The 18,051-nt window shown below is 51.8% G+C and overlaps 7 protein-coding genes across 7 annotated transcripts; 4 read left to right on the forward strand and 3 right to left on the reverse strand.

The window, feature by feature from the left end:
• Positions 1-1,048: 1,048 nt before the first annotated feature.
• On the forward strand, positions 1,049-2,225 carry K460DRAFT_97464 (uncharacterized protein). The gene has a single exon (XM_040938847.1). It carries the CDS (start codon positions 1,334-1,336, stop codon positions 2,171-2,173), a length of 840 nt encoding a protein of 279 aa, XP_040787279.1. The 5' UTR covers positions 1,049-1,333; the 3' UTR covers positions 2,174-2,225.
• A 282-nt stretch (positions 2,226-2,507) lies between these two features.
• K460DRAFT_365662 (RabGAP/TBC) lies at positions 2,508-5,426 on the forward strand. The gene is made up of 5 exons (XM_040933222.1): positions 2,508-2,793; positions 2,853-4,212; positions 4,289-4,551; positions 4,609-4,927; positions 4,982-5,426. The coding sequence occupies exons 1-5, from the start codon at positions 2,656-2,658 to the stop codon at positions 5,344-5,346; spliced, it is 2,445 nt and encodes an 814-aa protein (XP_040787280.1). The 5' UTR covers positions 2,508-2,655; the 3' UTR covers positions 5,347-5,426.
• Positions 5,427-5,793: 367 nt separating this feature from the next.
• Positions 5,794-7,482, forward strand: K460DRAFT_310573 (uncharacterized protein; the record flags this gene model as incomplete). The annotated part of the gene is made up of 1 exon (XM_040930155.1): positions 5,794-7,482. A coding segment is annotated over exon 1 (1,584 nt), but the record flags the coding sequence as incomplete, so codon positions are not given.
• A 1,007-nt stretch (positions 7,483-8,489) lies between these two features.
• K460DRAFT_354606 (uncharacterized protein) lies at positions 8,490-9,623 on the reverse strand (the record flags this gene model as incomplete). Its single annotated transcript, XM_040931798.1, has 1 exon — positions 8,490-9,623. The coding sequence occupies one exon, from the start codon at positions 9,621-9,623 to the stop codon at positions 8,490-8,492; it is 1,134 nt and encodes a 377-aa protein (XP_040787282.1).
• A 336-nt stretch (positions 9,624-9,959) lies between these two features.
• On the reverse strand, positions 9,960-11,096 carry K460DRAFT_97459 (uncharacterized protein). The gene is made up of 2 exons (XM_040938846.1): positions 10,909-11,096; positions 9,960-10,857 (listed from the first exon to the last, which is right to left on the reverse strand). Exons 1-2 carry the CDS (start codon positions 10,932-10,934, stop codon positions 10,104-10,106), a joined length of 780 nt encoding a protein of 259 aa, XP_040787283.1. The 5' UTR covers positions 10,935-11,096; the 3' UTR covers positions 9,960-10,103.
• A 178-nt stretch (positions 11,097-11,274) lies between these two features.
• On the forward strand, positions 11,275-15,582 carry K460DRAFT_365664 (sensor histidine kinase-like protein/response regulator). The gene is made up of 3 exons (XM_040933223.1): positions 11,275-11,575; positions 11,652-14,471; positions 14,532-15,582. Exons 1-3 carry the CDS (start codon positions 11,529-11,531, stop codon positions 15,214-15,216), a joined length of 3,552 nt encoding a protein of 1,183 aa, XP_040787284.1. The 5' UTR covers positions 11,275-11,528; the 3' UTR covers positions 15,217-15,582.
• A 352-nt stretch (positions 15,583-15,934) lies between these two features.
• Positions 15,935-17,882, reverse strand: K460DRAFT_354609 (FAD/NAD(P)-binding domain-containing protein; the record flags this gene model as incomplete). Its single annotated transcript, XM_040931799.1, has 5 exons — positions 15,935-16,041; positions 16,099-16,739; positions 16,846-17,416; positions 17,552-17,661; positions 17,836-17,882. 5 exons carry the CDS (start codon positions 17,880-17,882, stop codon positions 15,935-15,937), a joined length of 1,476 nt encoding a protein of 491 aa, XP_040787285.1.
• Positions 17,883-18,051: the final 169 nt, after the last annotated feature.

Here is an 18,051-nt window from a genome sequence, read left to right on the forward strand (position 1 = left end):
GTCAAACTCCGGTATTCTCAGTACCCGCAGTAGGAACGGCTTGACCCAATCTCACAGCTGGGAGATTTGCCTTCCACCCGTCGGTAACCCAGTGGTACTCCAGATGATCCTCCACAATGAGCTTCGCCCATTGCGCATGGTCGGATTTCAGCCCGACGCACGCTCTAAAGATTGCCGAGGGAGAATATTTCGAGTCCCTCGCCTCTCCACCAAGCAACATGTTCTAGACGATGACTCCATTTTGGCCGACTAGTACAAAGCGATATGTGTTCAATTCTGTTGATGGTAGCTTGGTCGAAGAGCCACGCTAAGCTCTTCAGACGGCATTGTTCTAGAGTGTCGGTTCCTGATTTGCAGGCTTCGTGCTGTGTAGCTCTCATAAACTCTTTGGCGAGGGTATAATGTCTCTGCTGAAGTTGGTGCATATCATAAACTTGTCACTACCAGATATTCCCTTGCTCTGCATAGATCTGTATCCATTCACAGCCCTCGAGCTTTGCTGCTTCGTATCGTGTCTCGCGGTTGACTGCGAACAACGTAGGATATGGTGTCGAGATTTTGATAGCAATAGTGTTTACGCGTGAGTCGTACTCGCGTAATTCGATCTGTCGCCAGGCCAGGGTATCAGACTTGCACTGCTTGTCCTGCAGGGCGTGATCCCATATGTGTGCTCGAAGCTCTGCAGGAAGCTCTTGGAATGGTTCGATAGTGTTAGCCATAGCCTGCCGGCCCTTGGGCTGCTTGGAGAGGCAATCAAAGTACATGGAAGATACAATGTGTAATGTTGTGAGCGTGAGAGGCTAATAGTGTTTGAAAGCGATTCCAGGTGGCAAAGTGCATAGACATGATATTAACGTGTGGATCTATTTTGGTCAGAGGTTGCCTCGAGCATAGCCACATGGTTGACGGCATTCGGACCAGATCGACAGTGCCTGTATGTCTTCAATGGCTCTTTTAGAGGGGCTCATGTGACGGTTTACGAGGAGTGAGCACGTCTATACACACCTATATTCGCATACCCGACGCTAAGGCGAATGGATCCTCAGTAATTCGTGTTGTGATGTTCAGAGACTGGGGGCTTTCTCGCTCTGCCGGTGTCTGCTCGAGAGCTACTGCATTCCTAAGGCCGGGGTTCTGAGAATATGAACATAGTGGAGGTGTTGAAGTGACTTGACCTGCTCGCTTCTGAAACCCAAACGCCTAGTAAATTGGGGGACCGCGGACCAACCCGCAACCCACCCCCCTCAACGACGGCGCCATCCCCGACGACAAAGGCGCGACAACTGCTGCCAATACATCTGTGCCTTTCCATTGACAGTTTACCTACAGCACCATGTCGTCGTACCTCAACAATCTCCTCACCAACACTACGTCACGATACAACAACCTTCGACGGCAGCTTCTGTCCGACGGCGCAGACGGCGACACAGAAGATGATTCACACATCTCGCGGGTGCTTCGCGCATACTACACAGAGAAAGGCAGGCCGTTCCCGCAATGGCTGCCGGCCGACCCCAAAACGCCGCAACCTGCGCCCGCCCAGTTCGCGTCATCATCTGGACGACAGCAAGGACAAGCACCAGCAATGGGGCGAGGTGGAGGACTGAGTGATCTGTGGGATACTCCTCAGCCGCAGCAACCACCACGAGAGCCGCTCTCGTTGCGCCGAGGAGCTGGAGCACGGGGAGGAGGGGCACGTCCACTCCAGGCCCGCATGGGCAGCTCGCTGACACCAGAGCCGCAAGTTCATGGCAGGCCTCTACCAAGTCAAAGAGCTGGGAGCTATCAGACCACACTGGGAGGACGCCCACAAATGGACCCGTCACCCCCGCCAAGCGCAGGATCAGGGACATCAGCTCAGGAGAGGCTCAAGGCTAGGCTATGGGGATCAGGGCGGTCCAGTAGCCCAGTACAGAGTGCGCCGTCGACAGATTCGACTAGCATGCGAAACCCATACGAACGACCGACGCAGCAACAAGGCGGACGAGTGCCTTATCCCGACGAGCGCAGTAACAGCTATGGAAGCAATGGCAGCGGTGGTGGAAGAGGGAACGACGACCCATATGCATCACAAGGTGGAGGGGGAGGGGGAGGATACGGTGGTAGCGCACCACCACAACGCGGCCCACAAGGTGGACGCGTTGGACTACCGAGCGGACCTCGCATGCGTTAATGAGTCTCGTGGCATATGCAGCATGGCGCACTTGGAGTTTGTTTTTGGGGGGGTTTCACTGGGTGCCCGAAGCATGCGTCTTGGACTTTTGGCAGCATGGCCTTATTACGGCATATAAAGCAGGCGCTTTGTACTACATATTTGCGACGTTGAGCGTTGACACGGGCTTTTCAAAGAAGACATGATCCAGTCCATACTATACTTACTTCTCTGTGCAGTGTGCTGTTGCCAAAGCTGACTTGGTGATTTGCTGAGGGGTACGACGCGTAGCATGTGCCCGCGCCACTTGAATGACGTCCGAGTACTGCCTTAGTATAGCCCTCAACCATCACCTGCAACAGCTCCCCCAGTCACCAAGTGTACGCACATTCCTTTGAGCTATCTTACGCATAGACTGCTACATAAGTACCCTCATAATTCTAGCTCTCGAGATCCCGAGCTCAGTGTCTCCCCTTTGCGCTCCTTTGGACGGCTTGCCCCACATGGCTTCCCCGACACACACTCCGCCTTCGCCATCGGCCTCGTTCTACGACTTGAGCGACGACGAAGAGGGAGAGTACAATACTATTCGACACACAAATAGCGGCAGAGGGGTGAAGCTTCTATATACGAAGAGCAAAGTAGGTGGCCGTCTGTCATATTCGAGGTGGTGGCGCAAAGACTGATCCAACATCCACAGGTATACGTGCACCCCTCGGCCTCTTCCAAAGATAACATCCCCGGCTTCGTAGCTCTCGTGCAGCAGAAGTCTGCACGAACTACCAACGATGCGCGCCCTACCTCCTCTTCGTCGGCTCGAAGCGTCAACGCGTCTTCGTTGCTCCTGGCCTGGATACCCGAATCAGGCCTCGGAGATGCTTACGATACCTACGTCAAAGTTGATCTGTCAGACTCCTCCTCCCCACCGAGACAATCATACCTCGTCCCTCCGCCGCCTACAACATCCACGCATACCGGAACGCCCGGGTATGCATTCGCTCTACCCGTCAGCGAGATATACTCCGTGTTGATACGACCGCCGAGTATAGGATGGTGGTTCGGAAGCGTAGTCGTCAACACTCGTGCTGGCGATAGCTTTCCGGCGCTGTTTTTCCATGACAGCGAATGTCAGTCTACCATCATGCAAAGGAAGAAGCTTGCAAAGGAGAGTTTCGATCCATTTGGTGATGGGGGAGGCATGTTCTGGGGCGGCGACGAGGTCTTGCGGTGGTTGAAGCGATATGTCCCAGTGGAGCGCTCTGGAGCCGACCCGAGTATATACCTCATCGATCCCTCCGAAGACGACAAGCGATCCTTTGGCCGAGATGCTGCACCGAGGAAAAGTACCGAAGGTTCTGGAGATGCTTCGTCTTCACAGCAGGCTGGCAAGAGGGACGGTGGCATGGATCCTGTCACAAAGGCATTGAAAGAAGCGAGGTGGAGCTTCCTCGAGAAACTCAGCCAAGTTACGACATTCACGAGAAGGACAGCTCAGGCTGTCGCAGAGAACCCGAAAATTCCACCACAGGTCCGACGATTGATTCAGAACCCAGAAGTACAGACACTACAGGAAGAGTTCGACAGCGCACGACTATATCTGGCAAGATGGGCTATGGGCATTGCCGAGCAAAGCGAGCGTGAACGAAACCAGAGAATATGGACTGCAAAGGACGTCTTGGCTATGGAGCAGAGCGATGTTGGCGACTTCGAGATTCTCGACATGGACAAAATGACCATGGCTGATCGAAGGAAACCCGTGACTCTCAAAGAATGGAAAGACTTCTTCGACCCAAAAGGCCGACTACAGCTGAAACCAGATGAAGTCAAAGACCGGATATTCCACGGCGGATTAGATCCAGATGATGGCGTTCGAAAGGAGGCCTGGCTGTTCCTCCTGGGAGTTTACGATTGGGATAGTTCGGAAGAAGAGCGACGCGCAAACCTAAACAGCCGCCGAGACGAGTATATCCGACTGAAAGGTGCTTGGTGGGAGAGGATGATCGAAGGCCATCAAAATGAAGAACAGGAGGAGTGGTGGAAAGAGCAGAAGAACAGAATAGGTTCGTACCATCACTCGTCAAAGCATTGAAACCAGCATGGCTAACTTTTCCCCATTCTATGGGGTCCGTTGTGTAGAGAAGGATGTACACCGAACAGATCGCAATATACCAATATTTGCGGGAGAAGACATTCCGCACCCTGACCCCGACTCACCCTTCGCCGAAGTTGGCACCAATGTTCATCTTGAACAGATGAAAGACATGCTTCTCACATATAACGAGTACAACAAAGATCTTGGCTACGTGCAAGGTATGAGCGATCTACTTGCACCCATATATGCAGTCATGCAGGACGATGCCATTGCCTTCTGGGGCTTCGTTGGGTTCATGGACCGAATGGTAAGTTACTTTCGTAACGAAGTCAAAGTTTTGTATAAGAATCTGACCTGTGCACAGGAACGAAACTTCCTGCGAGATCAGTCCGGCATGCGCAAGCAGCTCCTTACACTCGATCACCTCGTCCAGCTCATGGACCCCAAGCTTTATGTCCACCTCCAGTCCGCTGAATCAACAAACTTCTTCTTCTTCTTTCGAATGTTACTTGTCTGGTACAAGCGAGAGTTTGACTGGGCAGATGTCCTCCGATTGTGGGAGTCGCTGTGGACCGATTACCAGAGTAGCAACTTCCACATCTTCGTTGCGTTAGCTATTCTTGAGAAACATCGAGATGTGATTATGGCGCATCTCAAGCATTTCGATGAGGTGCTCAAGTATGGTAAGTGTGCACCGCTTTTTCGTTTGCGCAATCATCGTGCTAACATTCTCCCAGTGAACGAACTCTCCGGCACCATGGACTTAGAATCAACACTCGTTCGCGCCGAGTCCCTGTTCAAGAGATTTCAGCGAACAGTGGAGACAATCGACAAGAAGGGTAATTTCCCTTCCGCACCACAAGCGAGACAACGAAAGCTTGCAGCCGTGGATGTACCAAGCCCAGACCCAAAATCAAGCCCTAGCCCATCAACCTCGAATGAGCAAGCAGCGACATCCGGTATCGATAAGGGCAAGCAAGTCGGCGAAGCAGATGAAGACGCAAGAGTTATAAGCCCGGAGCTGCGCGCCTTACTAAGCCGAAAGGTAGAGAAGCTCGATAAAAGCATCGTCATTGAGCATGGCGGTGGAGTCGGCAAGTGATTATGAATGATCAAGGATTCTTTGGCTTCTTGGCGTTTGGATGGTATACCATATGTGGCGCATTGGGGTGTATCGTGGACTGAATTTGGTGAGGTAGCAATCGATGATTCAAATGTCTTCACCCGTACATATCTCACACTTCATTTACCACAACGGCAGAGAGCAACAAATTCTCCTAATTCACGCTCCGCTCATTCAATGTTAACTAAATCCTCTATCTTCACAGTATGTGTTATATCTCCGCAACTTTCCTGTCGTGCACGTCATCGCTCCCTCCCATCAGTGGGTTTGTACATTCACTTCCCTCACAAAACGCAAACGCGGGCCTTCGCATGCTATATGAGCAATCGCCTCTGAATTTCACAGCGACTCTTACCCATCAATGAACTATATCGATCGCTTCATCGATCGCTACTCTCCAACACGACTGCACACGCGTCCGCAAATCCTCCCACATACGTCCAAGACGCCCACTCGACCTGCTCATCCTCACCATACCCACCACTCAGGAACTCATCACAGGCGCAAGCAACACCAGCGCCATCACAAGATGGCATCTTTCAATGGGCCCTGGTCCAAGGATCTTGGCTCCTTTAACAAGTCTGTGCAGTCCATGCCCGAACAATACAAATCCTCGTTCGCGAGTGCGTCCAAGACCACTGTCGAGAAGATTTGCGACCCCGGTGTTCTCCACGTCTGGGAATCCGATGCTGATATCGATAACCTGCTACAACTTACCTCCGTCATCGCCAAGCTAAGCGACCTCGGTGTTCGAAAGAATAAAGATATCAAAGCCACAGCGGAGGAAGGGAGTATGCTCATAATCGCCGAGGAGAAAAGTGGAATTGATAATTATAGGAGGATTTGTGAGTTGGCAGCGTATTTGACGGAGAAAGAAGGAAGGAAACACCTCGAGGGCACGGTTTGCTCGTTTGGAAGGGTCGTTGTCGTCAAGGGCTGGAACAATAACATCTGTCCCACTGGAACCGGTAATAAAGAGGCGTCTGAGAAGGTAGTCAAGCGCATCAACGTTGCTATTGAGCGCGTCTTCATGATGGGAGGATTTGAGGGCAGCAAGAGGAGGGTTGTGTGGCATCACGGCCCGGTCCTACAGTTCTTGCTGCATTGGATCAACACGACTACAAGCACGCTTCGATCCGTAATCTCTGCAATTACTATCACAGGGAGCTTAGACCTGACGAATGGTGTCACGCCTTCGACTGCTGGACGAGCGAATTCATTACCAGACTTGGAACGCATGGAATCCTATGCGAAAAAATTGAACATACCGATCATCTTCCTGGATTCCTCGAGTCAGATGATTACGTTCGAGTATCTGGGTACATACATGTACTTCTACGGATACTACATCAACACGTTTCTCCCGCCCTCGCTCGCGCGGCCACACTTAGGCAAAGCACAGGATGAACTCGTCACGTTCGCTTTCCAGCTCAGAGGGGCGAGCGAAAACAAATACGGTAGCGATGTCGTCCGCATGGTGCAGAAGAACCTGGACGCGGGCAAGGCAAAGCACTGGGCGCGAATATGCGTGAATAAGGAGAGTTACGAGAAAAGCAAGTGTAGGGCCGCAGGACAGGACAAGGCAATCCACCACACCGTTCAACTCGCGGACAGTCCATTCGCCTTACTTCGTCATGGTAATGGCGTCCCAGCCTTTGCGCGCCTGGCAGTAGGCCCAGCATCGCCCGCCGCATCAGACTACCACGTCGCCGCCCCGGTGCAAATCAACTTCAAGCAAGGCCAACTTCGCCCGTCGAATCCGGCGGCGTTTTACACCCTCATTCCCACCACCAGCCAGAACTTGGAGAAAGTCACGAATAGAATCCAGGGCTTGATGATGGCGGTGCTTGAGCGCGTGCGCCAGGAAAAAGGGAATCCTCAACTCGGAGAGTATGAAAAGGGCATGTGGAAGGCGGTCGTGAAGGCCTGCTCGTGGGCTATTGATGGGTGTGAGGGTAAGATGCCGAAGGGTGTAGGTGACAAGGTGAAGTTCGTCAAGGAGAAGTTGAAAGAAGGGACATGGGGGTATACTCTAGGTGCTCCAAATGACAAAGCGAACGGGGCCATCGCGAACGGAACTGCGGCTACGACTACTGGTGTGGTCATGGCGGAGCCGAACCGCACGTATGGCTTTGGCCAGGGCCATGGCGCGGGCCAGACCTTGGGCACTTATGGGTATGGAGGGAATCAGCAGCAGGGGCCTGGTATGATGATGGCGCCACAGCATCAAGGTGCGGTTCATCCGCAGCAGATGCAAGCTCTACCCCAGGGTATGGGAATTGACATGGGCATGGATCCGGCCATGTACGCGCAAGGTCAGGGCTATACAACTGGCTATGCTCAGGGTCAGGGTCAGAGCGTGCCGAATCCGGGGTACACTCAACAGCAGTACCAGCAGCAACAGCAACAGCATCAGCAGCGACAGCAGCTAGGCGGAGGGTACGCACAAGGACAGCAGCACAGTGGAGGCGCGTACCCGCAAAGTATGGGTGGTCCCTGGTGAGCGAGACGAGAAGTATGAGTGACTTGGGTTATTAGTATCAAGATGTTCAGATTGCGAGTAGTATGTTTGCCCTTATTTCATACTCCATTGCTATCGATAGATAGAATTCCATAGTCCAATCTTAACCTATTTCTGCATCTTCGACTATACATGCTGCATTCCACTCCATGTCATTCAGGGTTTAAGCGTATTCTGAGTTAAGAAATGTCAAGTCGAAAGATAAGTGCGAGGCGCTGTAGTTGTGAACCCATTTATAAAGTATGGTATGCATTCGGCCCTACTGTAGAGTAACGCCCCGCATGTACCGGAGTGATCGGATAGTCCCAGCGCCACATGTGGAAGGAGCCGCAGGGCTCAAGATACAGGGTCTATATACGTTCTAGGTGAAAAAAGCATGGAGGTCGTGCAGGGTTTAGTAGAGTTATTGTGGTATATGTATGTGCTGGATTTTGACCTATAGTGAGCTAAACTACCAAGCCACGCATTCGTGGTAGCCTACTGAAGTCATCAAGACGGTCAGATTACCGCAGTAATGATTCTAGCAAGAATCGCTCCTACCTCCCCACTTGCATTTGATGTCTGAGACCTGCACGATGTTCCGAAAATCTACTCTACATTGTCACCTGTAGCTGGGCTGCTTGACTGCAACGTCTACGACGTCATCTACGTACGTGACTTTCATCGTGGCAATCCTTTTGAAACCCTCATCTACCGCTGGTAAACTCGTGGTGCGCATGTCCATCGCCAAGACCTCGGTTCCATCCTCATCCGAAACCGGCAGCATAGCAGGCTCAATGTCTTGGACGTCATCGTCGAAGGTTCCATCCGCGAGAGTCCTGCTCGCGGTGTCATCGTCACTCTCGTAGTAAGTCCAATCTGTACCGGGCTCGTAGCGGTAGAACTCAATACGGGCGCCGTAGAGGAGGATACCGTAGCCGTCTCGGATCTTTGATCCCATGCAAAGCGCATCGGCGAGGACATCGCTGCGGTGCGTGGTATTTGCTGTGGAGAAGCGCGGCAGTTCATCAAAGTTATCGATCATGATGGCGAGGTAAGTGTGTGGACGGTACTCGTCTTTGCCAATACCAGTTTCCTTGTCTGTGTTCTTGACCTTGCGTAGAACGACGAAGCCGGCAATGTCCTCAGGCTCGATTCGGACCCACTGTAGGTTGGAAACATAACGCAAGCCGTGATTGTATTCGTCCGTCTTTGCGACGATCTCGGCGGCTTCCTTCTGCTTCTTAGTGAGACTGCCCTTCTTTTTACCCTTCTTGGCCGGTTTCTTAGCAGGGAGATCTTGCCACACGTCCGATCCATCATCTGCAACCTTTATGAAGTTCATCTGGCGTTTTGCGACTGGGCCCAGAGCGCTTGGTTCGATGACATAATCTTGCGAAGGGTAGTAGTGCTTGAGAAGGACGAAAGCAAGGGCTTTGGCATGCCTCATACGCGTGGCGTTTGTAATAGCTGAGTCTGTGTAGGCGGTGTGATACGCATCATAGAGACTTTGAATTTTTGGAAGGTCTGTGATGCGCGCCTGCGTGGAATCGGGGACGTCGAAGTCTACTGAAGCCCTCCAGTCCTCGTCGGGTGTTGCATTCTCACTGATATTCGTCATGATTTGATCTGTCCCTTCCATGGAGGCAGCAGTCGTGTCATTGAGATGCGCGGAGTCAGGCAGTATGTTTTCGTCAGCGATGGGAATCGAAATTGCTTCCTGGACGACGCCCTCCATCGTTGCATCCTGCGTCATGGTAACATGATCGCGAGTCATTAGCTCTTTCGTGTCATAGGATGCAGCTTGAGTCGAAAGCATATTATTCTGTAGCGCCGGCTCTAACGTGAAGGGATTTGGGTTGGGCGTTGTCATATCTGACATTTCATTGGAGCCATCGGTGGTATTGGGATTGGCGTCCATGCTGTCGTGATTACCGGGTGCATCCATACTGGAAGCGGACCAAAAGCTGGATTGTGTGATGTTGATGGTTTTTGTAGAAAGCGATAGGCGAGTTAAGTAGCCGAGGCTGGGTGGACGGAAACGTGTTGTAGTTGTTGAGAAACTTAGGTGCCAGGTGATTGTAGATCACGTTCACCAGTGAAAGTGTCTCTACCCGGCAGGTGATAGTGAGTGAAAGAGTAAGTTCAGTGGGTCGATGTAGTACTCTAGCCGTAGCTAGGTTTGCGTTACGCTGGACAAGCCTCACCGTGGAGTGTGCTTTCCAGCATGAGGAATTCAAGTATGCATAAGGGCTTCTTGCTCAGTATCTGTGTCGTGGGCTTCACCTTCAACGGCACCGTCTGACGCCTTCTTCGCCTTCGCTTTGGCCTTCTTCTTGACCTTCTTCTCTCTGTTCCTCCGTGTTCTCTTTTCTCGCTCTGCCTCGTCCTTCTCTTGAGCCAGTCTGGCCCTTTCATCCTGCTTCTCCTTTGTAGCCTGTCGCTTCTTCCGGAGGGCAATCCTCGTCTTCTTGCCCTTTCTTTTGCGTTTGTGTTCCTCCTCTTCTACCGTGACTAGAGTCGGAGGATGACCAATGAGCACCTCCTTCTTCATACCGGCTGCTGATATGGTGCGCACCTTCCAGGGAAGTGCGCAACCCGGCCATGGATCCCTCGACAGCTCTAGCACCGTCTTCCCATCTATGGCTGCCGCCTGCAACGCGGCTTCCTCTTCACTTGAAGGCTCATCGGCAAAGTAGTAGCTTCGTGGTTTCTTCACTACGAAGCCAGGCTCCCCGGTGCCTATGCCTGGTGAAGACAGTCGTATCTTGGTGGTCTGGAGAGGAGCGTTGGGGGTCGCAGCAAAGAGGCGCAGCTCCACTTCTTCTTCTCCATCGCTGTGTGCAGCCTCTGCAGCCTCAGTGGTATCGATTTCAGCGGTCGTGAAGGCATATTCATTGCGTATTTGTGAGCGTAGTAGGTCCTCTAGGGCGGGGTCTGGCGAGGATCGCGGTGACGATGCGGGGGATTGGAGCTCATCGCGACGGACTCTTGGACATGTCAGTACACCAACTGTGGCGACGATGGAGTTTCCCTATTACCGTTTTGCGCCTGGTAGCTCGAACATGGCATGCAGCCGTCTCTCTAGAACACACGTACACGAAGTTGAGAAGTTTGGGTGGCGCGCATGGCTCGCATGGCCTGGTCGACGGGTATAAGCGACGGGGTCCAAGCGTTTCTCCGATGCGCATACTATCGCCAGATCTGCTTCGACGTCGTCTCCATCGTCTCCATTTGCTGCAACAACGGCGCACCTGTCTTCATGCCGGGCTTGCCGGTCAGCCAGGCAAAAATATTTCTCCACGCGTCACGCCGCGAGCGGCTGCACTCATGCGGGCGGGCCAAGGCGTACGAGAAACCTGCAATGCTCGCTGGCGTCGCCTTCCAGGATGCATCCAGCCCACTCTCGATGCTGCAGGATAGCGTTTGCAAGATGATAGACCGGGGGGTTGACGACTCATAGCCCTGTGAGAGGCCAGACTTTTCAAGGCGTCTAGCACAGAAGGAGTTACGTCTTGTCCACATGGCCGCCCGCGGGAGCCAGGAACGCTTTTGAACAACAGCCGCCGGCTCAAATAGAGTTTGGGTCCCGCCTTCGCTGCCTCCTTGTACTCGATAGCGCCTTCGTGACGTGCCATATTGATGTAGCTGGCCCTGCACCATGCCCTTACCCTACCTCGAGGCTGCCCGCGAGCGTGATCTGCACAGGTCAGTAAATGTAATGGCCTCGTACGCATGTGCGCCTGCGGGAAAAGAAACTAATTATATGACTATGTTGGTCTAGATACTACCGCCCATGGCTCGATGCACAAACCCTTCTCGATGCTGCTGGCGGCTCGAAAAGCCTCACCTACGCAGGCTATCGGCCCCAGACCTCAAAGGACAGGAGCTTGACTGCTTTCGCCCAGCTCGCTGCCCTCCGTCTAGACGCTCGACGCGCCATGGTGTCCCTGATTGACTCCCACCGACAATACATCCTGGCTGAGGCGACCCGAACCCTGTCTCTCTTCTCCCCCACCGCCGAACTACCAGAGGATCAAGTCTGGCTTGGAAATGCCATTCTGAACAAGGCCGACGCCATCTGCTTTCATACCTTCAAATCAACATATACCGCAAAGGAAGATAATGGAGAAACACTTACTGCTGAATGTATGGTTGTGCCTGATTGCAGGTCGGACCCTAGATTTTCCGACAAAGATTATGTCAAGAGTGAGCCTGGTATTCGCTTCTATGCTGGAGTGCCTATCATTACGAGGGCAGGACACCGAATCGGCGTCTATGCCGTCTCCGATGAGAGACCACGTGAAAGCATCAGTGCTGCCGACTTGCGCTTCATGCAAGACGTAGCCTCTGCTGTGATGGAACATCTCGAACTCGCCAAGAACAGCCTCGACCGTAGCAAGGGCGAGCGCATGGTCCGCGGCCTAACTCAGTTTATTGAGCATTCTTCTTCCCAGGACATACGCGAAGATTCTGGCGTTAGGCCCACGACTATGGAGAGACAGACTGAGAATGCACGTCTTGAGACACTAGAGGATGGAGAGAATCCGGCCGTCACAGTGCTTGAAGCCGCAAATAGACAAGCTTTGCGTAAACGTGATGCCGAGTCAGATACAGCTCGCATTTTCCAGCGAGCAGCACGCATCATGCGCCAGAGTACTGAGGCCGACGGTGTCGTATTCTTTGATACCTCTACAGCTAGCATCAAAGTCCATCTCCACGACGCCAGCCGTGAAGCGGCTAGCAGCGATGAAAACAATACTACTGACTTCGACACCGGCGACTCCACCACTACTTCACGGAGGAAGAAAAAACAGGACACTAATTTTGCCGAAGGTGCAAACGATCATTCGACCACAAACAGCAAGCCTTGCCCTGTAGCTGGCCTCTCGTTACGTGAGGGCAATGCAGCGTTGGTGCATACTGACTTTGCCTTTACCGATACGGCTATGGAGCGGTATATTCATCGCTATCCACATGGCAAGTTTTTCAACTATAATGAAGAAGGCGTCGGGGTCAACAGTTCTGATGAGAAGTCTGAGCGGTCTGAAACCGATCAATCAGACCACACCTTATCCGCAACAACAACAACAAGTGGCGCAAGAAAACAAAAGAAAAAGAGAGAAAAGTTCATCCCTACCGAGTTTCTCAGGGTGTTACCCAACGTGCGAACGCTCATCTTCTTACCTCTCTGGGATCCTGCTTCCGAACGATGGGTTGCAGGAGGTTTTATTTGGACAACACAAGCCGGAAGACTGATGAGCCCAGAGAACGAACTTCCCTACCTCCAAGCCTTTGGGAACAGTATTACCAGCGAAGTGGCACGTCTAAGCGCACAGAAAGCTGATCGTGCCAAGACAACCTTTATCGCGTCTATATCCCATGAGCTGCGCTCTCCCCTCCATGGTATTCTCGGTTCTGTCGAGTTCCTTCGCGAAACAGTAGCCTCGGCTTATCAAGAGTCCCTCGTATCTTCTATCGAAATCTGTGGAAAGACATTGCTCGACACTATCGATCATGTTCTTGATTACGCGAAAATCAACAAACTGCGAAGCGCAGCATCAAGGCGGAAAAATCGCGTTGAAGGCCGGTCAAGAAAATTACCGGCTGACAACTCCATACTTGGCGTTACAGCCGAGTTCGATTTGGCGCAATTGGTTGAGGAGGTTTGCGACACAGTCTGCACTGGCCATACCTTCCGGAAAACCCATAACATCAGCGGGTCCGCAATTTACGATCAGGCTGAAAGCGTGGACGCCAACAGCACAAAAGGCGACATGAACCATGCCACCATTGAGGCAGGCAGGGACACTCACGGGTCAGTAGCGGTATCGCTCATTGTGGAACCGGATGTTAGCTGGATCGTCCGCTCGCAGCCTGGGGCTCTTCGGCGAATCGTCATGAACCTCCTCGGAAATGCGCTAAAATACACTGACTCGGGCTTCATTGCCATCAAGATGCTACAGTCGAGCAGTACCCCCGGCTCTATCGATTTGTCCCTGACTGTCGAGGACAGTGGTCGTGGAATGTCTGGTGAATACCAGAGAACTAAGCTTTTCTCTCCATTCAGCCAAGAAGACCCTTTCAGTTCTGGCACTGGACTCGGTCTCAGCATTGTCAAACAGATAGTTGAAAGCTTGAAGGGGGAGATTGACGTGCGAAGCACAGTCCACATCGGTACCGCCATCAAAATCTCGATGCGATTGCCGACTGTACGGAACGACAATGCTCAAGATCACGATCTTCTCCGCGCTCCCAAGACGCTCAAAGGCGCAACCGTTAGTATCATTGGCGAGCCAGACACCCGCGGTGGTGCGCGTGGTGTCAAAACCAAAGAGTCGATGTTCAATGCATGTCAAGGTTTTAAGATGAAGATTTCGAAAGACTCTGATGCGGATGCATCGATCGCTGGTGTCGATTTTCTACTCACAGACTCGCCATCTCTTGATCAGCTGACCCTCAAACCGAGTGCAAATCGAGTCAACAAATTACCGCTGTCTGTGGTTTGTATCTGTACGGATACTGCAGAAAGGACAGCGATAGAAAATCGGCTTGGACGGCAGATCGAAGCGCTAGGTTGGATAGCGGAGATTGTTGCGCAACCGTAAGTGCTTCTTCAGGTGCTTTGAACATCTTTGAGGGAAATTTCTAATGCAGCTAATAGCTGCGGACCACGCAAACTTGCCCGAGCGCTTCTACAATGCCAAAAGCGAGCCTCACAGGACAACAGCGAGAGGCCACTTTCGCGTTCAATGAGCACTTTCGTAGTTCAGCAACACCGACCTCTCGCTGTGCCCAACACCCTAGTGCAGCGGAGCTTGAGCGATGCATTCCCACAAGACCTTTCGAAACAAACTATGATTAGTAGCGGAGTTCAAGACTCGCCACTACCACGGCCATTCCCCTCCATCATCACTCCCACAAGCCCGCTACGAACCGAACGCGGGGAGTACTTCAACCCGCGTGTCCTCCTTGTCGACGATAACGCGATAAACCTTAAGCTCCTCGTGGTCTTCGCCAAGCGTCAGAGTCTGCGCTATGCCGAAGCTACGAATGGTCTCGAAGCCTTGGAAACATACAAACGGGAAGCACAGGCTACATCCACGCCTACCCGCCCCTTTGATTTCGTATTGATGGACCTCAGTATGCCTATTATGGATGGGCTTACGAGTACACATCAGATCAGGCAATTCGAGACTAAGAATGGACTGCCCAAGAGCCACATTGTGGCATTGACAGGGCTCGCCAGCGGACAAGATCAAAAGGATGCGTACGAGGCGGGTGTAGACACATATTTGGTCAAGCCAGTTAAGTTTGCGGATATCAAGAGGATATTTGGGGGGAAGTAAAGGCCGTAACGAGCCAGTTTATGTGTTCAACCTTGCGGTTGGCATTGCGATAGGCGTTAGTGGGTTGGTCATGCATTCTCGGGCGAACTCTTACTACTAGCATGATAAATGCGCTACCGGGTTTCTCATGATGTTTGACTTAAGGGCTGTCTTGTGTGCGGTAAAGCCTTGTTTCGTACTGCTTGTTATGACATGCTTAGAGGGACTTGGTTACTCTGCAACGGGTACTAGAATATGTTTTACACATATTAGAGGCTGGTAAGGGAAGGAAAAGTCTGCATTTGGAGTGCGTCAAATTACTCGTTAGTGTGGTTGTATTATACCGCCCAGAATCTGTGCCTCGTTCCAAAGCATTATAACTGCGGATTTTGTTTCAGTGTTATCAAGTATTTGAGAACTATGACTGCCTAGACCGTAATGAGTACGCCCTTTGATATAGGTACAGCTGTCGGCTTTGATCGTACCCGGTCAAATAAGAACGACAACGCCAATGTCTGGAACCAAATGCTCTGAACATAATGGTCTCCTTGTAGCGCTGACAAAGATTCGTTACAGAACGTTGGTTGACCTTTAACCATGCAGTACTGAGACATCACAGAACGGTTCAAAACCAGATAATCCTGATATATAAACGAATCCAATTTGCCACACTATAGACGACTCTAACTACGCAAAAAAGAAAACGGAAAAGGGCGCTCTTGATCCAACATAGGAGCTCTCACAACGGCTTGTTCGACTTCTCCACCACTTTTCGCGTCTCCTCATCCACATCCCAACCATAGAGAATCTCATCCGTATCATGGCCTCCGCCAAAAGACAAGTTACCTGGAAAAATTAGCACATCGATCGCATCCAATGACGTCACGGAATTCGATAACTTACGTAACCACGAAAACTTCGGCATCAGCCAGATGCAGAAGATGATGAATCTGGATACCCATACGTTCCGCTTCACACCTTTTGATTTGGCTTGTTCATTGAGAACGTGCATCTTCGCAAGACGGGGCTGTCGACATTCGAATAGACCCTTCACAGCCAAATCAATAGCACCATCTTCAGAAATGCCGTTCACCTGCAGTGCACGGCCAAGAACCTTGCCAAGTGCTTGTGAGTCTTCAAAAGCTTGGCTCGTCCCCTGGCCAATGTCCGGAGTCATAGCATGAGCGGCATCTCCGACAAGCACGACACCTCCATCACCCCACGTGGGGAGTTCAGGGACTGTCCAGATCGGATAGATGAAAGGCGCCGAGGCGTTCTTCAAAATCTTCTGTACATTTTCCTCTGCCCAATCCCCGTACATGTCGTGGAGCAGCTTCGATACGAACTCGGGAGGTACTTCCTTTGAGCTAGGCGGTTCTGGTGTCTCATACAAAGACCACCATGTAAGTGAGTCTTCGTTGGTGGGACGGTAAGCACTGTAACCCATAGAGGCAGAGTCACCGAGTACGATTACGACAGACTTTCTCTCCGTCACTTCTTTCGGGATGGTCATTGGCATGAAGCCCCATATTCCGCATCGTTTCCTAAAAAGGATGTAAGCCATACTTCTTGTGTCAATCTTTTTGAAGAATGCAAACTCTACTGCAGAGTCGTGCCGGCGTCCAAGGACGTGTCTGCAACTCAACTTACGAAAATACTGCAGGATAACCGGCGCTTTGTTCACCAAAGAACTGTTTTCGCACAGTACTGTGTACTCCATCGGCGCCAATGACAAGGTCAAATTCCAACGATTCGCCATCTGCAAACGTGATGACTGGCTTCGAGTTGCCTGCTTGGCCCCTCTTCAGAACCTTGACTACTTTCCTGACGACGACTTGGTGATCGGGAATTGTATCCCTCAACGTCTGCCATACAACCTGTCTGGCCATGATCATGGTGATGTCATCGTTTCGCTCCATCCTTGACACAACGTCCAAGTCCCAACCACTGGAACTCCTCAGTTTAAGTGTATCATGTGCGAACCCACGCTCCTGGATCGCTACATGGACTGCAGGGTCGAGGTCGTGCAGAACGCGCATTCCATTTGCAGAGATTCCGATGGCACCACCCTGTGGTGCCACTGCTTCTCTGCTGTCGAGAGGCCCAGCTGTTATATCTTGGACAGGGCGTGGCTTGCGTGATTCGTAGATAATGATCTCGTGGTCGCCAGGAAGGAATTTGCGGAGGGACAGATATGTTGACATGCCAGCAAGGCCACAACCTACAATGGCGATCTTCATGATGAATGCGTGGGGGGTGATTCTCGAAGGGGAAGAAAGTTTGATGATAGCAAAATGAAGTGGTGACTCTACAGCACAGATTTAAACAAAACGTGTCTGCCCCACTCACCCCTTACTTCCCTGCTTTCGGGCTTGTAACGGGGATTTTGAGACACGAAATTTGCACGCGTGGTGTGTCTCAACGTCAATGACTTTTGAGGGCGAGTTTAAGATAACGATCTTTTGCCTATACAGGCTAGCTAATTACTGCTGTGAGTAATTAGTGGGATAGGGCTAGGGACTCGGCGCCGGGTAGTTGCTTAGGCTAAGGGCAACACCGCTTCGCAAAACGTCAAGCGTCCGAAGAAGCCCCGGCAAAATTAGTTGCTGGGATGTTTCCTTAGCATGCGCTGAGTCGCACACGGAATCGCGACGGTCCACATCCGAGCCTGCGCTTAGAAACCACATGGTAGATGCCACCGCTGAAGTCAACCTCTTTGGGGATCATTATACAGTGGGAAAGGAAGTATAGCCACGGCTTGAACGTCACGGTAGCCCCCATACCGCCATGCTAAACATCGCCCCCGTCCAGACAAATGCCGACCAAGAGAGGAAGTGCTCTAAATATATTTGTTAT

The sequence above is a fragment of the Cucurbitaria berberidis genome (genome assembly GCF_010015615.1).
Source record: "Cucurbitaria berberidis CBS 394.84 unplaced genomic scaffold K460scaffold_3, whole genome shotgun sequence".
In the NCBI taxonomy this organism is placed as follows: Eukaryota; Fungi; Ascomycota; class Dothideomycetes; order Pleosporales; family Cucurbitariaceae; genus Cucurbitaria; species Cucurbitaria berberidis.